General features: G+C 48.7%; 2 protein-coding genes across 2 annotated transcripts in view; both read right to left on the bottom strand.

Moving 5' to 3' along the window:
• FBXO10 (F-box protein 10) overlaps positions 1 to 9,958 on the bottom strand; it is a 57,165-nt gene extending 47,207 nt beyond the window's left edge. Inside the window, exons 1-2 of the mRNA XM_066604452.1 lie at positions 9,896 to 9,958; positions 1,624 to 1,731 (exon numbers count right to left, since the gene is read on the bottom strand). The gene's annotated coding sequence lies outside the window, so the exon portion shown is untranslated. The remainder of the gene's footprint in view (positions 1 to 1,623; positions 1,732 to 9,895) is intronic.
• A 7,759-nt stretch (positions 9,959 to 17,717) lies between these two features.
• TOMM5 (translocase of outer mitochondrial membrane 5) lies at positions 17,718 to 23,448 on the bottom strand. The gene is made up of 2 exons (XM_066604451.1): positions 23,239 to 23,448; positions 17,718 to 18,038 (listed from the first exon to the last, which is right to left on the bottom strand). The coding sequence occupies exons 1-2, from the start codon at positions 23,357 to 23,359 to the stop codon at positions 18,004 to 18,006; spliced, it is 156 nt and encodes a 51-aa protein (XP_066460548.1). The 5' UTR covers positions 23,360 to 23,448; the 3' UTR covers positions 17,718 to 18,003.
• Between the last annotated feature and the right edge of the window lie 401 nt (positions 23,449 to 23,849).

Below are 23,849 nucleotides of genomic sequence, written 5' to 3'. Positions count from 1 at the left end.
TACTGCAGCTCAGTTCCCATTGAATTCAATGGGAACTGAGCTGCAATACCAACCATGGAATTCAATGGGAGCAGCTGCACAGCTATACCAACCCGAGTCGCAGCACTATGGTCTGTTTTCTACTTTCTACACTGACCACCATGACGGCGGCACGGGAATCAGCTGATCAGCAGGGATCCAAATGGCATGTTATTGCCAATCATCTATTAATGACCTATCATTTATAGATTAATAGTGAACCTTTTTCTGAGATGAGCGAGCACCAAAATGCTCGAGTGCTCGTTACTCGAGTCGAACTTTCAGTGATGCTCGAGAGTTCGTTTCGAGTAACGAACCCCATTGAAGTCAATGGGCGACTCGAGCATTTTTGTATATGACAGGTGCTCCGCTAAGGTTTTCATTTGTGAAAATCTTAGCAAATCACCAAAGTCATGTAAAAAACACAGAAATGGATAGGGCAGGCGAGGAGCAACATGCAGGGCTGCATTTCGGGCTCCGAGGTCTCACTATTAAGCCACAATAGTGGCAAGAGTGAGACCCCCCCCCCACTGTCAGCATAACAATCATTCTCCTCTGCCACAGGTTTAACAGCTGTGGCAGAGCAGAACGATGGTTAGCCCATTGAATTCAATGGAGCCGGCAATACAGCCGGCTCCATTGAAAGCAATGGGCTGCTGGCGAGCGCGGGATGAATTTTCGGGAAGGGCTTAAAAATATAAGCCCTTACCTGAAAAAGAAAGATTTTAGTGTAAAAAAGAATAAAAATGCAGGCATTCTCTTCAATGGAGCCGCTGCTGCTGCCGGCGACTCCATTGAAGACAATGGTCCGCTGGCACACCTAAATTCTTTTTCAGGGAAGGGCTTTACATATAAGCCATTCCCTGGAAATGAATTAAAAGTGATTTAAAAAACAAAAAAAATAGATACTCACCTCCCTTCAGCTGCCCGGGCACAGCCGAGTCTTCTCCTGCTGTCCCCTGCACTGTGGTGCTGAACTGCTGTCATTCAGCTGAGAGCTGCGCTGAGCCAATCAGAGGCAACACTCACTCACCCATTCATGAATTCATGAATGGGTGTGAGTGAGATCTGCCTCTGATTGGCTCAGCGCTGAGCCAATCAGGGGGCAGGTCTGACTCACACCCCCTTCACACCCACTGCAGGCCGGCCGCGCTGAACTCCGTCTGCCGGGACAAGGTGAGTATATATATATTTTTTTTTTTTACACATTTCTGGATAAATTGCAGGGAAGGGCTTATATATTTAAGCCCTTCCCGACAATTCATCTCGCAATCGCCGGCAGCCCATTGCTTTTAATGGAGCCGGCTGTATTGCCGGCTCCATTGAATTCAATGGTCAGTGCTCGTTTAATCGAGACAAGTACCGCGTGGTGCTCGTCTCGAGTAACGAGCATCTCGAGCACCCTAATACGCGAACGAGCATCAAGCTCGGACGAGTATGCTCGCTCATCTCTATTCACTATGTCCCAGAATACCCCTTTAAGAAGTACTGCTTTCCTACAATTCCCAAAACCACAATATTGTGAATTCTGATGACATATTCTGTTGACATAATTAATAATTGGAAGTTTTCTCTAATGTCACTTCCTCAGATCAGTCAGTTTACCTTTCTTACAGTTTTCTGTATTTACTTCGATCTTTCAGCTTCATCTTCATCTTGGTTTCTCCAGTCCTGACCCTCCTTACAGCAATACGATATTTTCTCGGATATTTTCTAGTCAATAAAGATAAAAGAAGAATTATAAATCGCCGAACAAATATAAACGCCAGCGAAATTACAAAGCACAAAAGGAGTGAACAAACGCATAGTTAGTCTCCATAACGGCTTTTAGACTCTCTTGATTCTCCCTTTATTAACCCTTTCCAATCCACTGTCTGATGTCTGAAGACATTATGATTTAAGGCTGTACAGCTACGATGTTGGAAGATGTTCGTCGGGGTTCTCTTACTGTATATTGCCAGCCTCTCTGCTGTCGGAGCCTATCCAATGTGTCACCTCATGCAATACTGGTTTTAGCCAGCAGATAGCGCCGTTGTATAACGGCATAAAAAGAGTAAGCCCCCTAGGAAAACCAGGATACAAATTGGATTGGAAAGGGTTAAGAATTGTAGTAGCAGATTATAAAGGCTCAGTTCACATCTGGCTTCACTCATAGTTCCATCTCTCTCTTCCGTTTTTGAAGCAAAGAAACTGATTAAATGGATCCATTTTTTTTCCCACGTTGATTTTAAGATTAAAAAAAAAAAAAAAACGAAAGCAAATAGAAAGTTTTTTTATTGGTTTCCGTTCAGGTTCTGTTTTTTAACAGAACAAATAGCGCAGCCTGAGTTATCAGTTCTGTTTTTTTTTTTAAATGGAAGCCAATGGGATGGAAGCAAATGGAAAGCTTTCCGTTTGCTTAATTTTTTTTTTTTTTTAAACCCCCGTGAAATCAATGGGGGAAAATTTGATCTGTTTCAATCCCCTTTGACTCCCTCACAGGCGTTCGGCAAAGAGCCATGATTTTACTTCTGCTTTCGGCTGCAGCTTTCTGCGGACGACAGCTGGGTATCGCATACCTCATCATAGATGAGGTGCACTAAATGGCGAAAAATAGCACACATTCCGCTTGAAAATTGCAGCGCTGTAAAAGAGCGGCTGTCTGAGAGGCTCCATTGAAAACAATGGTAGCATTATACCCCGATTAGCGTGGCACTGAAAACACTGCATTAAGCGCGGAAAAAAGTGCCTGTGTGCGGGAGGCTTTCCTCTGATACCTAAACAGAAGAGAGAAATGGAATTCCGTCTTAAGCCCTAACGAAGGTCCGGACTGAACCCTGGAGTGCTTTTACACAGTGCAAAAAATGGTTCCAAAAAGCGAACGATGCTTTAAAACGCAGTCAGTTTACACACGCAGATAATCGGTTACATTTATGTGCCATTCACTCAATCGTTGGTCATTCAGGGGATTGTACAAGTGAATGGGAATGACTGAACGCTTTTTACATGCAACGACTTTATTGTTCAAATTCGCACAATCCAGCGATTCTTGTGAACAATCGTTACATGTAGAAGGGCTCTGGGCTTTCAAGTCCTGTTTAAACAGATAAAAGGGAATAGGACCTCACTTTACTAATGAGATATATATATATATATATACACACCAATCATTTATTGTATATGTTCTGTACTGCATTAGCCTCTCCAGCTTTGTAACAGAGATGTCAGCCATCATTGTAATCCTGCCTGTGATGATAACAAGATGTACAGAACAGGAAGCATCAGATATTATTAGGCTTACAGGTCAGTGTGAAAACTGTAAGATTCCAGGATTATTTGATACTATAGAAATCGAAAAATGAAAAAAAAACACCACAAACATTAAAAGGGGTTTTCCAGGACTCATATTGATCCCCTATTCTTTGGACAGGTCATCTATACCAACACGGTTGCAAACCGACTCCTAGGACCCCGTCAATCAGCCATTTGAAAAGGCTGTGGCCCCCAGTGAGCACTGCAGCCTCTTTATTTTCTGCATTGTCATGAAGATCGGTTACATGGCCTTTGTGCAGCTCAGGCTCATTCGAGTGAATGGAGTTGAACTGCAATACCAGGCCCAGCTGCTATACAATGTATGGGGCTATGCCTTATATAAAAAGAAGAGGCCACCACGTTCATCTCAAACCAGCAGATCGGTACGGGCGATTGGAACTGATCTGATATTCATGCCCTATCCACGACTGATATGTTTATTGTATACCTCATTTTACAACTGTCCTGCTTTATTATGATAATGGAATACAAACTAAATCAGTCCAATCACTCTTTAAAGTGTTTATCAATTTGATACAGTTTTACCTTATGAACATTTGGAGATGACTCGGCGTTGGGTAGCTGTGAATGGTAGTATGGTAACGAATATATTATTCAGGAGGCATCCCATTTGTCGCTGACTGCAATTCTGATTCCCAGACAATATTTCTTTCTGTGGTTAGGAGGGTTTGCTAATGTTTTTACTAAGCCTTTTATGTTCCTAGCATAGAGAAAACCTTGTTATATACTCAATTTACAAATTCCATTCACTACAATAAGATATGTATTACATTTTAAAGATTTGGGAAGTCGTAGTCTAAGGCCTCTTCTATGTGTCCTACTAAAGGGGTTATCTGAGACCTATTAGGCCGGGTTCACTTCTGTGTTGGAGCGGTCGGAGGGTCCGTCGCAGATCTGGTACGAAATACCAGAAGAAAAAGGGCAATATGTCCCTCCGAACGCATCGCCCATGTTTTCAATGGAACCTTAAAGATACCGTACGATGCTACGTTTCAACACTTGCAATAGTCTATTGTGCGTGTGGATCTGAATTTGACAGAACCAATGAAGAGCGTTTTTCCATGAACGCTCAGCATCAATGGGTAAAACGCACATTGACAAGCGTGCTAGCGGGCCGAGTTTCTTGCCCTGTGAATGTAGCCTCACAGTTTGGGTCCATTTAGACCTAATGATTAGTTATCTGAATGAGCGAATGATGTCAGAGTTCGCTTGTTCACTTGAGCAACCTGTTGGCTCATTCAAATAAAAAATCGTTCAGTCGTTCCTATTTGTTATATAAGTGAATGAAAACGAATGAACAAATCGGTATTTAAGCTGAATGATAAGTAAACGAACCAACGATGATTTTTATGCCTGCATAAAATGAATAATAAATGAACAGCGAATGATTTATCGAACGATTATGGTATATTTTCGCTCATCGTTTGCTGTAAAAAGGCCTGAAGTTGATTACAGAGATGTTAAAAGGGGTTTTCCAGGCAAACACTACTGCTTACCTATCCTCAGAATAGGCCATCAATAGCAGATGGGCGAGGTCCCATTGACGTGAATGGTAGAGAGCTGCAATACCAAACTAGGCCGCCTCCAAACGGACAATGTTCTGAGAACTCAAGCCATCTTCTCATCACTAGTGGATTCGCTGCTCGGAATGCCTGACAGACAACTGAGGATAGCTCATCGATGGTTTTTGCATGGAAAAGTCCTTTAATGGTAACATTTACATATGAAAAGAGATTAGTTGTGTGTCTCAGACATCCCCTTTAATGTGACTATCACCTGTGATCTCGGGAGGCCGATATGGAAAACTCTTTGGTAAATCCTAATAATAGGACTTGTTTACCAGCGAGCGGTATACATGTAATTAGTGTGCTGTGCCTGCTGGGACTTCTTGCTCCCTTGACATGCCTTTCATTGCAAGTTATAAGTGAAGGGATGTTTGTAGAACTGGAATGAAATGGTTGCAACATTGTATCATTTGTGTCCACATGTTTAGAGTAAGTGTTACATGTTCAGGACTCGCTACATTATTCCACTGCACAAAACAAAAAGTGACACAACCTGAACAAGTGTCACAGAAGAGCCTGGGAACCCGTCGTCACAATCATCCTGCCGCAACTCTGAGTGCCATGGCTAAATGTAAGGGGCGGTGAACACAGGACGGTGTGCAGCAGATTGTCCGCAGCGGCCGACAGCCTGCCTCCACGCCGCACCATTTGGTGCAGATTTTGGAACTGATTTTATCACCTATTTCTGTGCGGCATTCAGCCCCTCATTGAGAGGACGTAAATTCTGCAGCGGAAGCTGATATAATTGACAAGTTGTGGAGCTGAATTCCACCCGATTTTCAAAATCTCATCCACTTTTCTATAAATGCCCTGCGGAGGTTTCGCAAAGAAATTTCGCGGCAAATTCGCCCCATCTGGACCCCCTAAGGGCTCATTCAGACAGGCATTTTTTTTACGTCTGTAACAATTACTATGCAGCAAACACACGTGTAACATGCATATGTGCGACAGATGTTATGCCCCAGCCCATGATAACGGCGTGTAATAGGGCACACTGTGTTTTTGTGTGTATGTATGTAATGCGGGTCTGAATTGCACTTTGTAAATCAACCGACTTTTAGCGCGGTGTACTACATAGACTAAATGCAATCTTGTGAGTGACGCCTAAAGCACTGCCGCGGTTTACAGAAAACAACGTTATGGGCTCCCGCAGACGGGCGTAGTCTACAGAGAATAAAACCCATTAATTCAAAGGGTTTCCTCACATTCTGCGCTTTTGCGCTCAATTTCAAGCGAAAATACACACAACATGTTTTATTTTTGTGCCCCATAGGAGTCTATGGGGGGTGTGAACTGTGCAAATTTAACAGTGTTAATCAATGACACCAGGGACTAATTAGGCCCCAAACACGGGCCCAGCAGCATAAGGAAGTACAGTAGAATGCGCAGATTCGCACGCGTTGGCGCTCCCTTCACAGCACTAGTACGTCACGATATCGCGAACGTATCTGTGTATACACTCATCTGCAGAAGTCCTGAACTCTGGTCTCAGGAGGCGCGAGTGGCCCAGGCGCCTAGGCGCAGAAAACCTGCGTACTTGTGGCGCATACACACACAAAATCCTTTTGTGCAGATTCGTTTGCGTGCGAAACATGTGGGACATTTGCGCAAATACACATGGAAGAGCGTTTCGGTCACGCAAATATTTTCACGGCCAAAATACGTTTCGCGCCCATGTGAGCCTGACCTAAATGTTTAGGCTGTAGCCTAGCAACAATCTCCGCAGCCAACGAGTGACTGCACTGGATCTGCATGCTTCTGGGGAGTTCAGGGTGGGCGCTCGCTGCAGTAGTGCAGAACTGCTGGTGGCAAGTGATAGTCATAGGGGAAGATGATCCGAGGCCCCCCAACACTTCTGCGCAAGAAGTCTGACGCTCGGGATCCCTGCCAATCAGCTGATCACTGGGTTTGTTGTCAATGAGGACAGCGCTGGAAGCAGATAGCGCTCTGTATTGCAGTGGCCTAGTTTGGTACTGCGGCACTATAGTACCATACTGGAGCACTGAAATGTTGACAACAATATCTGCTTCCAGCGCTGGCCACACGGACTGTAGGCCCAGCGATCAGCTGATCGGGGGGCATCCTGAGTGGTAGACCAAACTACCAATGACCTATTCTGAGCATAGGTCATCAACTGTAAACAAAAGTCCCCATAGAAGTCAATGGGGATGCGCAAAAGGATGCAAATTACGCTAGGAGATGCGTGAAACACTGCGTAAAAAGAACACATCTGGAACTCGTTACACTAATTAGCCATTTTAATCAGTGCTATTTGCTGTGTGCAAATGACCATGTCTTACAGGCGCAAAAAGTGCAGTACAAGGTGGGGCTCACACGGGCGGACCGGATTTCACATGTTGGAGGCCCGCAGTGGATTCCGGCTGTGATCCCAGCTGGCAACCCTGATACCCGTTCCCGCACTGTATTGAGAATGACCACGGAGACTCGCGGGCGGCCGTGCCCAGTACAGGCTTTATCTACACTTCCCGCGCCATCACTTAGCGATGCTGCATGTACCCGCAATGTTAACTGCGCAATTTGGCGGTGCTAATCAATAACACCCGGGACTAATTAGGCTGCTCGGCCGGTTCAACAATTGCACAAGTATGTCCTGCGCCAATGTGAACGGGTCCGGCAGCGCAAACAAGCCCAGTAGAATGCACGGATACATACGTGAAAGCATGTGATAACGCTCTCTTCACGGCGCAATCACATCATGCTCTCACGAGCGTATATACAAATATGCTGTCCGCAGGAGCCCTCGGTCCGCCAATACGCTGCGTTTAGTCGCATGCTAACACGCATCCGCCCGGGCCTAAAATACGACGATGCGCACGCAAAAATCCAGCAGATATGTTGCGCTCAGGCGCGCTAATATGCATACAACGGTGTGAATAAAAGGGGGGTGTTCACACTACACGGTAGGCGCTGCGGTAGTAGGTCCGGTCACACTACACGGTAGTCGCTGCGGTAGTAGGGCAGGTCACACTACACGGTAGCCGCTGCGGTAGTAGGTCCGGTCACACTACACGGTAGTCGCTGCGGTAGTAGGTGCGGTCACACTACACGGTAGTCGCTGCGGTAGTAGGTGCGGTCACACTACACGGTAGTCGCTGCGGTAGTAGGTCCGGTCACACTACACGTAGCCGCTGCGGTAGTAGGTCCGGTCACACTACACGGTAGTCGCTGCGGTAGTAGGGCAGGTCACACTACACGGTAGCCGCTGCGGTAGTAGGTCCGGTCACACTACACGGTAGTCGCTGCGGTAGTAGGTGCGGTCACACTACACGGTAGTCGCTGCGGTAGTAGGTGCGGTCACACTACACGGTAGTCGCTGCGGTAGTAGGTCCGGTCACACTACACGTAGCCGCTGCGGTAGTAGGTCCGGTCACACTACACGGTAGCCGCTGCGGTAGTAGGTCCGGTCACGCTACACGGTAGGCGCTGCGGTAGTAGGTCCGGTCACACTACACGGTAGGCGCTGCGGTAGTAGGTCCGGTCACACTACACGGTAGCCGCTGCGGTAGTAGGTCCGGTCACACTACACGGCAGGCGCTGCGGTAGTAGGTCCGGTCACACTACACGGTAGGCACTGCGGTAGTAGGTCCGGTCACACTACACGGTAGGCACTGCGGTAGTAGGTCCGGTCACACTACACGTTAGTCGCTGCGGTAGTAGGTCCGGTCACACTACACGGTAGCCGCTGCGGCAGTAGGGCAGGTCACACTACACGGTAGCCGCTGCGGTAGTAGGGCAGGTCACACTACACGGTAGCCGCTGCGGTAGTAGGGCAGGTCACACTACACGGTAGCCGCTGCGGTAGTAGGTCCGGTCACACTACGCGGTAGCCGCTGGGGTAGTAGGTCCGGTCACACTACGCGGTAGCCGCTGCGGTAGTAGGTCCGGTCACACTACACGGTAGCTGCTGCGGTAGTAGGGCAGGTCACACTACACGGTAGCTGCTGCGGTAGTAGGTCCGGTCACACTACACGGTAGCTGCTGCGGTAGTAGGTCCGGTCACACTACACGGTAGTCGCTGCGGTAGTAGGTCCGGTCACACTGCACGGTAGTCGCTGCGGTAGTAGGTCCGGTCACACTACACGGTAGCCGCTGCGGCAGTAGGGCAGGTCACACTACACGGTAGCCGCTGCGGTAGTAGGGCAGGTCACACTACACGGTAGCCGCTGCGGTAGTAGGGCAGGTCACACTACACGGTAGCCGCTGCGGTAGTAGGTCCGGTCACACTACGCGGTAGCCGCTGGGGTAGTAGGTCCGGTCACACTACACGGTAGTCGCTGCGGTAGTAGGGCAGGTCACACTACACGGTAGCCGCTGCGGTAGTAGGGCAGGTCACACTACACGGTAGCCGCTGCGGTAGTAGGTCCGGTCACACTACACGGTAGTCGCTGCGGTAGTAGGTCCGGTCACACTACACGGTAGCCGCTGCGGTAGTAGGTCCGGTCACACTACACGGTAGCCGCTGCGGTAGTAGGTCCGGTCACACTACACGGTAGCTGCTGCGGTAGTAGGTCCGGTCACACTACACGGTAGCTGCTGCGGTAGTAGGTCCGGTCACACTACACGGTAGTCGCTGCGGTAGTAGGTCCGGTCACACTACACGGTAGCCGCTGCGGTAGTAGGTCCGGTCACACTACACGGTAGTCGCTGCGGTTGTAGGTCCGGTCACACTACACGGTAGCCGCTGCGGTAGGAGGTCCGGTCACACTACACGGTAGCCGCTGCGGTAGGAGGTCCGGTCACACTACACGGTAGTCGCTACGGTAGTAGGTCCGGTCACACTACACGGTAGCTGCTGCGGTAGTAGGTCCGGTCACACTACACGGTAGCTGCTATGGTAGTAGGTCCGGTCACACTTCTCTCGCGGTACCGGAGCGCCACACACGGACACCCAGCGGCTTCCTACAGCCACACAATGCCGGACGGAGGAGCGGCCGCAGCAGACATCACACATAGCGGCCGCCGCGGTCTGTCAGACGTACCTGAGCCGCCGAGTACCGCAGCCTCCACTGCAGCCGCCGCTCCACCATAGAGAGCTGCAGCCCCTCCTGCTGTTTCCAATGAACACCATAGAGACTTGAGGGAAGAGCCGTGAGGAGGAGAGGAGGGAGCGGGGGCCGTGGAACTCCATCATGTGGCCGTCACACGGAACCAGCGGCCGCCCTCATCCCGGCCGTCCTGTCAGAAACGGGGGAAGATGGCAGATAGAGGAGCTGCTTACACTGCGGCCTGTGTCATGTCTGGGAAGCAGCAGTAAACACGGCCGGCTTACCTCACAGCTAACGCTTCACATGTCCCATAGCCCTACAAGCCCCCATGACTGACAGCCCCACATGCCCCATGGCCGCCAGCCCCACGTCCCCCATGACTGACAGCCCCGCGTTCCCTATGACCGACAGCCCCGCGTTCCCTATGACCGACAGCCCCCATGACTGACGGCCCCACATCCCCGATGGCCGACATCCCTTGTAGCCGACGGCCCCCGTGGCTGACAGCTCCACATCCCTCATGACTGACAGCCCCACGTCCCCCATGGCCGTACAAGCCCCATGGCTGACATTCCTCGTGGCTGGGGGCCCTCATGACTGACGGACCCCATAGCCGACAGCCCCACGTCCCCCGTGGCCGACAGCCCCACGTCCCCCGTGGCCGACAGCCCCACGTCCCCCTGTGGCCGACAGCCCTCGTGGCCGATGGCCCCACATCCCCAATGGCCGACATCTCTTGTAGCCGACAGCCCCCGTGGCTGACAGCTCCACATCCCTCGTGGCTGACAGCCCTCATGACTGACGGCCCCACATCCCCCATGGCCGCACAAGCCCTCATGACTGACGTCCCGCATGGCCGACAGCCCCACGTCCCGCATGGTCGACAGCCCCACGTCCCGCATGGCCGACAGCCCCACATCCCGCATGGCCGACGGACCCCACGTTCCCCATGACCGACGGCCCCACATCCCCCATGGCCGTACAAGCCCTCATGACTGACGTCCCGCATGGCCGACAGCCCCACGTTCCCCATGGCCGACGGACCCCACGTTCCCCATGGCCGACGGACCCCACGTTCCCCATGGCCGACGGACCCCACGTCCCCCATGGCCGACAGCCCCACGTTACCCATGACCGACGGACCCCACATTCCCCATGGCCGACGGACCCCACGTTCCCCATGGCCGACAGCCCCACGTTCCCCATGGCCGACGGACCCCATGTTCCCCATGGCCGACGGGCCCCACGTCCCCCGTGGCCGACAGCCCCACGTTCTCCATGGCCGACAGCCCAGTAGATGAATTAAACGCTTTATCACTCATGCAGTGTATTGAACCTATCAATCTCCTACTAAGCCTTGCTACTGGCAGTCTTTAATTGACTTCTATGTGTGTCTGGCCTGGAAGCCTTCAATAGCCCCCAGGTTGCCATTGGGACTCATCAGCACTCCACGATGTTGTCATGAAGGGGTAAATGGGTTGAAAAAGGATGGACGATAACTTGCTGATCGGTGGGGTTCTCACCACTGAGACCCCCGCTGATCTCAAGAATGGAGATCCTGTGTCCCCCTCTGCCTGTCGCTGTGGGGTATCTTCTCACCCGGCAGTAACATCCGAATAAATGGAGCACTAGTGATTTCGATGGGGCTGAAAGAAATACCAGAGTGCTTGCGGCTCGGCTATGTATGCAGGCCATTAACAGTGAATGGAGCGCCAGCTCGCTTGCGTGACCAGTGCTACATTCAGTCTCCTCTTCACTATGGGTGGTGCAGTAACCCTTCAGTGAGGACGACAGTGGACAGAGGACCCCTGTTCTCGAGATCGGCAGTGGGCTCAACAGTAAGACCCCTACCGATCAGCAATTTATCCGCAACCCATTGTGGAGGGCCGATGGGTTGCCATGGCAACAGGACACCAGCCACAGGCGTACTGGCTTGCGTTTGCCTGTGATCGCTGTTACATAAGTCCTGCAATGCCCTATCACAACCATCAGAGCTGCTATGGATCATAAGAGTGTAAAAAAAAAAAAATGGTGTAAAAAAAAAAAACTATGCAAAAAAACCCCCCCAAACTAATAAATCCCTTTTTTGCATGTTTTCCCTATTTGTATAAAAAAATTAAAATTTTAGAAAACCCACATATTTGGTATCATCGTGTCCATTATGACCTGTATTATACATTGAACACACTATTTATCCTGCACAGCAAAACGTGTAAAAAAAAAAATGGAGACAAAATGCATATTTGGCTCATTTTACCTCAGAAAAAAACGCAATAAAAGTCATCAAAAAAGCCACATATACCCCAAAATGGTACAAATTAAAACTACAGCTCGTCACGCAAAAACAGCAAGCCATCACAGAGCATCGGCCAAGGAAAAATAAAATAAGTTATGGGACTTTGAATGCAGTGATATAAAAATTATTATAATTTTCCAAAAAAAAGGGGGTTTTATTGTGCAAAAGTGGAAAAACCTAAAAAAAGTTAAATATTTTTGGTATCGTCGTAATTGTACCAACTCGGAGAAAAATAATGTCTCGTGTCATTTATGCTGTATGATTAAGGGTGCATTCAGACAACCTCTCCGCCCCTCGCCACTATGTGCAATGAGAAGGGCGGAATGAAGTTCCCAGACATAGCTCCGCCCTGTTCCGCCCCTTCGATTGAAAATAGTGGCGAGGGGCGGAGAGGGGGTGGAGAGGAGGCGGAAGCTCATTGCACTGCTCCCGGCTCTTCCAGCTTCCTCCCCCTGCATAGAGGGACGCCGTATATCGGCTGGGTGTGAAAACCCAGCCGATATATGATCGTCTGAATGCGCCCTAACACTGTAAAAAAAAATTTAAAAACAGTGGCAGAATTGAAGTTTTCTCTCCCTGCTCTCAAAAAATAAAAGTTTTACAATACATTATATGCGCTATAGTTCGCGTAAAAAAAAGAAGCCCTCATAGGGCCATGTCAACGGAAAAATAAAAAAGTTATGGCTTTTTAAAAGTGGGGATGAAAATCCCCCCCAAACTGTCGCGTCCTTATGGCCAAAATAGGCCTTTAAGGGGTTAAAGAACTGTGATTGGAGTGATCGTATTTTGTCAGCAGTACCGGCGTTGGATTGGTTCCCAAGCCTATACTGTACCCTACCTGACACGTTCTATAACCTCTTTATAGATAGGTCATATTTCGTTAATGAGTTCAATAGGATCCACCAGTAATAACCAGTCTTACATATGTACAGGACCGATGCAAGTTAGCTCAGGAGTATTCTATATATGCTAAAATGTTCTGCAAGTAAATCATTTAAAATGCATAATGTGCACATAATCCTCTTATGCTGCAGGGGACAGTATTAGTTCTCTGCCCCTTTTGTAATTAGTGGTTCACTATTAATATCTAACATTGATTGAAATGTTTCCATTTTACTTTTAGCCATTCTTCATAAATTTCAATTCAGATTCACTATTCTGTAAGTTCTTGTGTTCATAGAAATAACTGCCTGCGCTAATTGATAGTGTAGAACTAGAAGGTTCTTAATTTTCAGTTGAAAACCGACCAGAGTGAACTTAACCCCTTAAGGACCAGACACTTTTAAGGATTTTACCCATGTGGCGGTTTAATTGCCCTATATTATTTCCTTCAGTTATCAAAATGATTTTTGCTGCATTTTTTCCGTAACATATAAGGCTATATTTTTAATATTTTTTTCGGTGACTTTTTCCCCCCCATTTTATCAGGGGTAAAAAGCTAAAAAAATGACTTAACATTAATAATTTTTTTTTTAATTAGTATATTTACACTAAAATAAAGTATGGAAATTGACTCATTTTGTTTCAGCCGTTTTGATATATAATATGTATAGTTTTGGATTACAGGTTGTATATGGTGACGGTTTAGGTTGGCGTCGGCTTTGGGTTATTTTCTCTTTTATGTATATATTTTTATTTTATTCTGTAATTTTGTTTTACTTATGTAATTAATTTTTTTGCCGTCTATCTTTCTCATGACGTCATACCTCTGGGTACCATTCACATGTTTTATTTATTTGACACTTTCTCACTGTAGCTGGGGCATCCATAGGAGTCCCGGTTACAGGAGAAAACATTCCCATGTAGTGTCAATTGTCACAGGCAGAGCTGATCAGGATCTGCTAGGACCATACAGCTCTGCTGTAGCAGGGGATCCCAGCGGTCACGTGACTGTCGGCTCCTGTAGTGGAGGTAATAATTCCACTTTTTAGTACATAGCACTCATTGAGCGCTATGTACTAAAGAAAGGAGGAGGCAGAAAGGGTTAAAGACCTCTCCTGCCTTCTCCGCTAGGTTATCAGCTGTGACTAACAGCTGACAACCCCACATGCTTCTCATTTAGTGCAGAAGCAGGGGCTTTTAATTAACCCCCCCCCCCCCCCTGTATTTTTACTATCGGCTGGGTTTGAAGCCAGGACCAAGCACCTTAAATTTACTGTGCTTGGTACTTAATGGGTTAATTCATCAAAGTTAATTGCAAATGTTGTAAATGAGTTCCGCTATAATGCTTCCATTTAATAAAGAAGATGTTTAGTGTAGAGTTTTCATTATCGATGTGAGCTAGAATAAATGGTTTCGGTGTTACAGACCAATGTAGAATAGAAACAATGTACAGGGTCTGGCAGAAATAACAGTGGAATTCTTGTAAAAATGGACACAAAAAGAATACAAATTTACTAAATATTGGGACATTAGGAAACACTTTTTGGAGCCCTGAGTAATCTTATTATTACCATCCTGGGCAAAACTACAATAAAAGTTAACACCAGTATAAACAAGATCCACGGTTTAGAATAGGCCATGGCACAGCTCACCTCCTTTCCCTCCCTGCATCTCTGTACTTATCACAGAGCATGCCAACATTGCATTCCTATAGAAGTCAGTGAATATCTCCAGATTTCAGGCTCCTCTGTTTCCTGGGGCGGTCATAAAAAAAACTTGACAATTAAGTTATTTCAAGCTAATAGTATGACTGTATATGAGAGATCATTAGTGGCTATATTATGAAATATTTAGTTTCCTCTTGTGTGCACAAGGCCAGCATGCGTGGCTACAACAATGCACAACTCGGGGCTGAATTTTTAAATTGCATTTTACGGTATACAAAAAAAAAAAGATCATTAAAAGACACTTTGTTTAAGCATTTTATTAAAAGGATATTTCCATCCCGACTTGTATGGTATTTCTACAGCTGTGCCATAAATGTCTGATAGCTCCCTACCATGGAAGTTATGGCCGCTTACACACGGGACACGGGCGGATTTTTGCTGCGGAACATGCAGCTGGCATTTGCACTGCGGATCCACAGCAAATATCGTCCATAGCATACTATGGGCGCGTGAAAAATAAACATTTGGGGGGAGGGGGAACCCTGTACTGCTCATGTTGGACGGTGGCTTGCCACGACCATCCGCAGTACAGAAAGAGAAAATACAGCTAGCAGGGTCGCCGGCTGCAGTCAGAGCTGGAATTCACTGCGGGAACCCACATGCGGAATCCGGATCTGAAGTGTGCAGGCGGCCTCAGCCAGCCGTCTCTGTCCTTCTGGCTACCTCATACACAGCGGTACTCCATGCTTCGTTGAGATGGAGAATACTTTTTCTTCAAATTTAAATTCTTGTCACAGGAGATTTACCTTTTTTTTTTTTTTTTTTTTTTTAAATGAAGCTTATTCATTGACCAATGAAACATTTTGCCACTTTTGGATACCCTATTTGGGCTCCATAGTTGGCATAACAGCTGATAAACAGAACAGCAGGCTGTGTCTGCTGTCCAAGGTGCTGAATTCTCCCTGGGGAGCTAGAGATTACATTGTTTTCTCTTAGCAGCCTATGGCTGAACAATGGCGCTAATTACAATGCTCAGACCTCCTGCTGAGTTCTGTAACAGCTCCCAGAAGCTCATTTACATGCAAATGAAGCTGATAAAGTACTAATAGCAATTAGTTCCTATCAGTACTTTATGCAAAACGATCACTAATCTTTTAAAAGATTACCTGTGTGTGTAAATGGGCCTTAATTGAGAGCTGCAATATAGATTACTACTTTAGCAAAAAGTTTAGTAGGGCTTTGTCACACTAGCATTTTGCCATTTCGTTGTGGAAACAGGAAAACACTAAGAAAATGTTGTTTTCCAGCCAACCCCTTTGATAATCATCTCTAGTCTGACAAACTAACAATCAGATGTAATTGGGCCTGTATGGTTTTTATTATTGTGATTACAAACAGTCTTTGGAAATAGAGAGTACCGTACCGAAAGACAGAACCATTGTAGCTGTTCCCGTCGTTGCATTCAACGGCCTCTTAAAAATGATTTGACTACATTTACAATTTCTATAGCTTTGAGAGGATAATGCGGCCATGTCTGTTCTGACCGTACTGTGCAACACTACAACAAGGCGCCATCAGATGTAGAGAATGTAAGAGCAGAGACCGCATGAATTGTCCAGCCTCTTTGATTGGGATTAGCTTTCTATCAGGGAAGTCTGGTTGGGGAAAAACTAGGCCAGACTATTGCTTATATCTGCCAAAAATTTCAGTTTAAAGGGGCACTAACTTGTCAGAAAACTTACACTCATCTGCCAGCTTGCATTAAGGCCCTTTTACACACATCATCGCTCAAAAGCCATCTTTAAAGCGGTAATCGTTGTGTGTAAATGTGTGCCCATCGTGCACTTTTAATCCATTACCAAGTTCAGCTCATCTTAAAATCCATTGGGACTGGTAAGATGGACCCCGAGTTCTCTACGGGTAGCGCTGATAACAATCTTTCAGCAGCTGTCCCGCTGGAGAACAATAGTGATGTATTTAGAGAACAGACAACTGTTCTCTAAATACATGCAAATGACGCTAATTCTGACAAATTTTGAGCGATTATCTGTGTGTTTAAATGAGCCTTTACTCATCATTTTTTTAATATACTTGCATTAAAAATGTTGTTGCTTTACCACTGTAAATCATGTTTGAAGTGACTGCCACTAGAGGTCTCCCTTCCAGCAATCCACTGTCATTAGGTACAGAGCTTCCATAGTAACAAGAACACATTTCCCTAACAACAGGGGGGAAAAGCTATGTTCAAACAGCTTCCTTTGCACTTAGATACTGTGTTAGCGATCTCCAGCATCTCTGCCTCTCCTGCTGTCACAGCATGTGTGTGTGTACACACACTATAATCGGTTTACTTACTATTTGGCTAGATTGTTTCTAAATGCCTAATCGTCCTGGAAAAGCAGGAGTGGGCTTTCAGATACTGCCCCCTGCTGACTGGACCGGAGCCAGTGCAATACAACATGGGAAGGGCAAGGAAGTGCAGAGCAGTGAACTACTGGCAGAATGTTAGGCTCGCTACACATCCCCTCCCCAAAAGTGGAATGCATATTGCAGGGCAACAGAAAAATGGGGAAAGACCACCTATAAATCAGATCTTAGACATGAAAAAGGGTGCAAACAGCAGCAAATGAGAGCAAGGAGAACCTGGTGTATTTTAGAAAACTTGCTGAAAACTCAGGTATACTTTAAGAATGCATACCACGTGTGTAATAGTGAAACGCGCAGCTGACTATGCTTTTCAGTAAAGGCAAAAATATAACCTGCACCGGCCAAATGAGTTCATTCATGGTAGATGTGGATGTCCGATGCAGAAGCAAAACCTCATGTGAAACGATCCTTCCTCCCATCGGTTCTCCACATACACAGACTCCATGATGTGTATGGGCAGCGCTGAACTCACCGCTTCCCTTGCCAGGTACAAAAGATATGTGAATGAGCTTCAGGAATAATATTGAGGACACCAATCAGCGGAAACATTTTTTCTGCATTTTATTTTTTCTTTATAAAAGGAAACTCTTAGGAAGGCCTCTGCACATCTCCGCATGTGACATACAGAACGAGTGGAAGAATGGCACTAGGACCGACAGTCACTCCTAGCTTCTATCATCCAACCAGGGTACGGATCCGTGAAACTAGAACATCCTCAGAGGAACATGTTCTGGAAAGCATGCTGATGAAGCAGCGACTGTGTGGAAGTTGCAAGTTGATAAGTCCGCAGTTTAAAGGTGATAAATTAGCAGCGGTGAGCGGTCATCCCATCATATACTGTCCAGCTTCTTCAAGATATATGGAGCTGCCAAAAGAGAGAAGTATTAGCAATGGATTCATTAACACAAGATCTCAACTGGCTTACAGCCACAAACTGAGAGGTCAGCAAATACTCCATCTCACTGGATGTCTGCTAGCTGCATACAGGGCGCAGCGGACAAATACATGGATGAGAAACCCAGAGATACAATCCATTTCTAAAGTTTCTATGCAACAAAACAAAGGTCTTGTTTCTTAATGTCAGAAGCAGCGCCCATGGGTCGTGTGTGGTATTGCTGCAGTACTGGACGTTGCCCACAGATAAGAGTGGCGCTGTTTCTAGAAAAATAACAGCCCCCTTTTGCAAGAGAGAAGTGAGCAGCCAACGATTGTTACTCTTCTCCATTACACATGCAGTTCTTTCACACGAGCGTTTGCGTTTTTACGTTTTCTCGCCGGCACTGTAATATTGCGTGTAAGGACTTTTTCCCGCCAGGGTAATTAGCGCCTTCTCGCTCATTCACACGACTATTGAGCGTGGTTTATAGCGGAAAAAAAAACCACATTGCACCCCGGAAATCCCTCGCTCAGCTTTATTCCTCTAAATGACTTCTAATGACTACATGGAGGCACCTGTAAGATTTCGCAGCCTACCCCTCCCTTTTTTACTCTGCTACCATAGGAGTCTATGAGGCCTGCTGGCGTATATTGGCCAAAACATAGTTCCAGAATTACCTTTTTGCCCAATGTACATGCGTCGGCAAGTATTTTGGTCGCATTTGTTCCATTTTTCCACATTTTTACATGCCATATATTCGCCCGTATGAATGGATGCATTGGAAGCCAATGCCACAGATGGTCGTGTATATCGGTCGCCCGTAAAAATGCGCAGTTTATGCACTCGTGTGAAAAAGCCCTTACTGACATCCAGCATTTACTACTCAAACATGGTGAACGCCATCTCACCTACCGTCCTCATTACTAAATACAGACATTAGGCTTGTGGCAAAAATCCCTGCGTCTCATATAAACCAGTTTTTACCCTGTCCTGTTAATAGAGATCAAACAGGCTTCATGCTGGGGACAGCATACATAGGTCACATCTAGCCCATCTCGGAGCCTCCGTGGCCTTTCTGTCACTGGACATTAATCAAGCTTTCGATTCTCTGGACTGCAACTATATGCATTTAAATTTTCCAAAAACGGGTATCTGACCCAGTCTCTATGGGCTTGCCTCACTATATGTGAATCCCTCTGCCGTGGTCCAGTATGTCGGCATCTTTTGCTCCCCTTTTCCAGTTGAGAGAGGAATAAGACAGGGATGCCCGTTGTTTCCTATTCGGTTTACAGTGGCTACGGAGCCTTTAGCTACTCACAAGAGACAATCCTTAGTATAAGAGCTGGCTGGAGTTGACCATAGATTCAACTTCTTCACGGTCAGCATCCTCCTCTTCCTCTCTCATACCTCCCTTCCCTATCTGCAGCTACTTCGCATTTATTCCTGGCTTAACAATTAATCCAGACAAGTCTGTCGCCCTTAGTATATCCCTCTCCCAGCAGGAATTTAACCTTTTGAAATCAAACTATAGCTTTCGTTGGGCAAATTTGCCTAAAACCTATTTAGGCCTTAAATTAATTTCTCGTTACTCTGACCTCTATGCCGCTAACTATCCTCCTTACAACAAATCCCTCCTTGTCCTCATGGACACCCGGAGATCTCTCCCTATATCATGGCTTGGACGCATTCATGCAATCAAGATATCCTGGATTCCAAAATTGCTATATTTATTTCGGGGTCTCCTGGTGTCTGTCCCAGCCTATATCCTTTACAATTTACAAAGAAAATTGCTCTAGGATGAGGATTTCCGAATATACATTAAACGCCCACAAATTGAAGGGATGTTTGTGGGTTCCAGTCCTCGAAATATCATCAAGCTGCGGTGATTGACCAACTCTTCTACAATCTGCTAGTTCCGATCCCCACTTGATTCTTTTAGAACTTTCGAATGTTGATTAAATTCTTATTAACTCCCTACTTTCGATATCTCCAAAATCTAGACCTCCTCTACTTAGTCCCCTAATGCGGCATTCCCTCTCTGTCTGGGATTCTGTTAAATACTCCTTTCACCTGCCATCTCCTTGTATGCCGCTTACCGATAATAATCCCCGTTTCTTCCCCGGCGGTGATCTCTCTTCCCTCGTTCAGGTGGTGGCATGCCAATGGATTCACTAAATTGCACCACTTATTGACAAACTAGGTTGTTGTCATTTCAGTCCTTGAAATCCTCTCGTGATATTCGCAATGCAGAGCTTACCAGATACCTTCAACTTAAGCATTGGGCGTGAGTCTTTCTGCGAGGTTTGGAAGACTTTAAAAAAATTCCTCCATTTGAGCACGTTTCTGTCTGCTGTTCCCATTCCTTGGGTGCAATCTCTATTCCATGCTGAATAAGTCCTCACACCCCTAATGGCAATCTTATGCTCAGGTGTGGCCCAAGCTAAGGATCCTACTTCCTGTCACAAAACGTGGCTTACTATTTCTAAATGCTCAATCAATACCCCTTCTCCAGAAATCAGCTCACTTGAGATGGTAGCTGGTGCCAGAACGGATGGCATATTATCTTCTGAATGCTCCCCCTCATGTTTCAGGCGTTGCCCTGACCCAGGCACTATGTCCAACATATAGTGGACTTGCCTCTGAGTGGTTTGTTTCTGGTCCAGGACTTACAGCCTGCTTAATGCAAGTCTCCGTTGTGATCCGTGGGCGGCCCCACTACAACATGACACACATGCACCTCATTCTGTCTTTTTAACTTTCTCCTTTTGACAACAAAGCAGACTATCACACACTCATGGGAAAGTATGAACCTTCCCATGCAGGAGGCTAAATCGAGGATGGAAGGGTTCTATGTCAATGAAGCATTATCTACTATACTTCTACATTAACTTGAACAGTTCCTGGACATCAACAACCCTGATTGTCCATCCTCATCTCTCCTTCTCTGGCCCCAACGGGACGGATTTGCCGCAGAAATTCCATGCAGAGTTTCTGTGCAGCAATTCCGGCTGCGGGTCCTAATCTCAGGATTAGCTAGCCATGTGGACGAAATTTTGCAAAAATCTCATCCATATGGGGCGGCCCATCCGTCGCAGCAAAGTCTGGCGGTACCGGCGTTGCGGCACGGAATTGACAGCTGCGGCATCTCAATTCTTTTTTTTTTCCCGTCGTGGCCTCACTCCTCTATGAGGAGAGAAGGCCGCAACGGAATGCCAGTGGCCAAACCGCTCCTAAAAACGCAGCGAAATAGCGAAATGCTGCAGGGTTTGAAGCTGCAGCTCTTCCGCGGAAATGGCGCGGGACGGATGGGGGAGGGAGCGCCCCAGAGGCAATGGCGCGGGACGGATGGGGGAGGGAGCGCCCCAGAGGCAATGGCGCGGGACGGATGGGGGAGGGAGCGCCCCAGAGGCAATGGCGTGGGACGGATGGGGGAGGGAGCGCCCCAGAGGCAATGGCGCGGGACGGATGGGGGAGGGAGCGCCCCAGAGGCAATGGCGCGCGCGCGGGGGTGTGTGTGAGCGCCCCAGAGGCAGTGGCGCGCGGGGGGGGGGGGGTAGCGCCCCAGAGGCAGTGGCGCGCGGGGGGGGGGGGGGGGTAGCGCCCCAGAGGCAGTGGCGCGCGGGGGGGGGGGGGGGGGGTAGCGCCCCAGAGGCAATGGCGCGCGCGCGGGGGGGGTGTAGCGCCCCAGAGGCAATGGCGCGCGCGCGGGGGGGTGTAGCGCCCCAGAGGCAATGGCGCACGCGGGGGGGGGGGTAGCGCCCCAGAGGCAATGGCGCACGCGGGGGGGGGGGGGTAGCGCCCCAGAGGCAATGGCGCGCGCGGGGGGGGGGGGGGGGTAGCGCCCCAGAGGCAATGGCGCGCGCGGGGGGGGGGGGGGGTAGCAGCGCCCCAGAGGCAATGGCGCGCGCGGGTGGGGGGGGGGGGGGGTGGGGGTTTTAGCGCCCCAGAGGCAATGGCGCGCGCGGGGGGGGGGTAGCGCCCCAGAGGCAATGGCGCACGCGGGGGGGGGGGGGTAGCGCCCCAGAGGCAATGGCGCGCGCGGGGGGGGTAGCGCCCCAGAGGCAATGGCGCGCGCGGGGGGGTAGCGCCCCAGAGGCAATGGCGCGCGCGGGGGGGGGGGTAGCGCCCCAGAGGCAATGGCGAGCGCGGGGGGGGGTAGCGCCCCAGAGGCAATGGCGAGCGCGGGGGGGGGTAGCGCCCCAGAGGCAATGGCGAGCGCGGGGGGGGGGGGGGGGGGGGGGGTAGCAGCGCCCCAGAGGCAATGGCGCGCGCGGGTGGGGGGGGGGGTGGGGGGTTTAGCGCCCCAGAGGCAATGGCGCGCGGGGGGGGGGGGGGGGGAGCGCCCCAGAGGCAATGGCGCGCGCGCGGGGGGGGGGGGGGGAAAGAGCCCCAGAGGCAATGGCGCGAGCGGGGGGGGGGGGGGGGGGGGAAGAGCCCCAGAGGCAATGGCGCGAGCGGGGGGGGGGGGAAGAGCCCCAGAGGCAATGGCGCGAGCGGGGGGGGGGGGGGAGCGCCCCAGAGGCAATGGCGCGGGACGGATGGGGGAGGGAGAGGGAGTGTGTGAAAACACACACACACTGCAAAAGGAGTTTCCTCTAATAATAAAGAAGTGCGAGCACTAGCAGAGGAATGCAGGTATGCGATACGTATCATTCTGCTGACGCTTATCGCACAGAAATCCCCTTTAAGGGGATATTAATGAATTAGGGACCAAGTGCTGCAAGTATACTTTACTTGGTTGTGGGCTCCCGATAATACACAGGTCAGGTCCGTAGCTGTCAGACACAGAAGAGGACCCAGAGGAGAAGGCACAAGCGGTCTGTAACAGTTGCTGCCTTCTCATTTACAGGCTACATAGAGATCAATGAGTACTATGTAGGCAATGCAGGGCGCAGCAATACTGTTTCCTGCATGGGACACAACAATCGCATGACCACCGGCGAGTCAGAGCTGCAAGAAATAAGCCCATCCGTGTACTTTATTTTGATGTAAATATATTTATAAAGCTAAGGGTACGGTTTTTTGCACACATTAACACTAATTTAAAAAACTCCATTAAAGTACAGCCCTGCAAGTGATGGAAAGGAAAGGCAGCAGAAGTAATCTTAGCGCAGGAAAACAAAATAAGAGCTAAACACCGGGCACTAGTACAGCAGCCAGAACCACTGCCACACAAGAGGAGACTCACTGATCCTCAGCACGGCCACGTAGAGCAGGAAGTTCCGCACCGAGCTGATGACATCCCGCCGCATCTTGGCTCGCATCTCTTCTGGGTCAGCTTTTGGCCCAAGACCTTCCAGCCGGAACATGTTTGCCCTTCCTGCAGCTCCACGAGCACGGCGCTGAGATGCAGGAGGTCAGTAACCAGGAAGCTCCGCCTACCGAGGGCGCGAGGATTGTACGTCATACGGAAGCCGCCAACAGACAGTCCTGCCGGCGCTGACACGTGACACCGTTGCGTATCAGCGAGGAGGCGTGACCGGAAGTGTGTATGAGGGGAGCACCACGTGACCGCTCACTGGCGGATGTGCTGCGGTGTAGCGCTCAGCGTGCCTCACATGTATAATGTATGATGAGGACCGCAGTCCGCTGGTCGGATATGGCGGAAGAGCCGTTACACTTGTTCTATTCCACTGTGTCTGAATAATAAAGTAACTTTACCAATGGCGTCCTAGCATCTGTGTATACAGCTCTACTGTAGGTGTATGTGCGTCCATACACTGTGCTAATATGGACTGTATGGAAGACATCCAATGAAAACTCTTCAACACCAACACACATACAGCTGCTTTCACATCG

The sequence above is a fragment of the Eleutherodactylus coqui genome, chromosome 5 (assembly GCF_035609145.1).
Source record: "Eleutherodactylus coqui strain aEleCoq1 chromosome 5, aEleCoq1.hap1, whole genome shotgun sequence".
Lineage (NCBI taxonomy): Eukaryota > Metazoa > Chordata > Amphibia > Anura > Eleutherodactylidae > Eleutherodactylus > Eleutherodactylus coqui.
The sequence above is the reverse complement of the archived record's forward strand: the minus strand, read 5'-3'. Positions and strand labels throughout refer to the sequence as shown.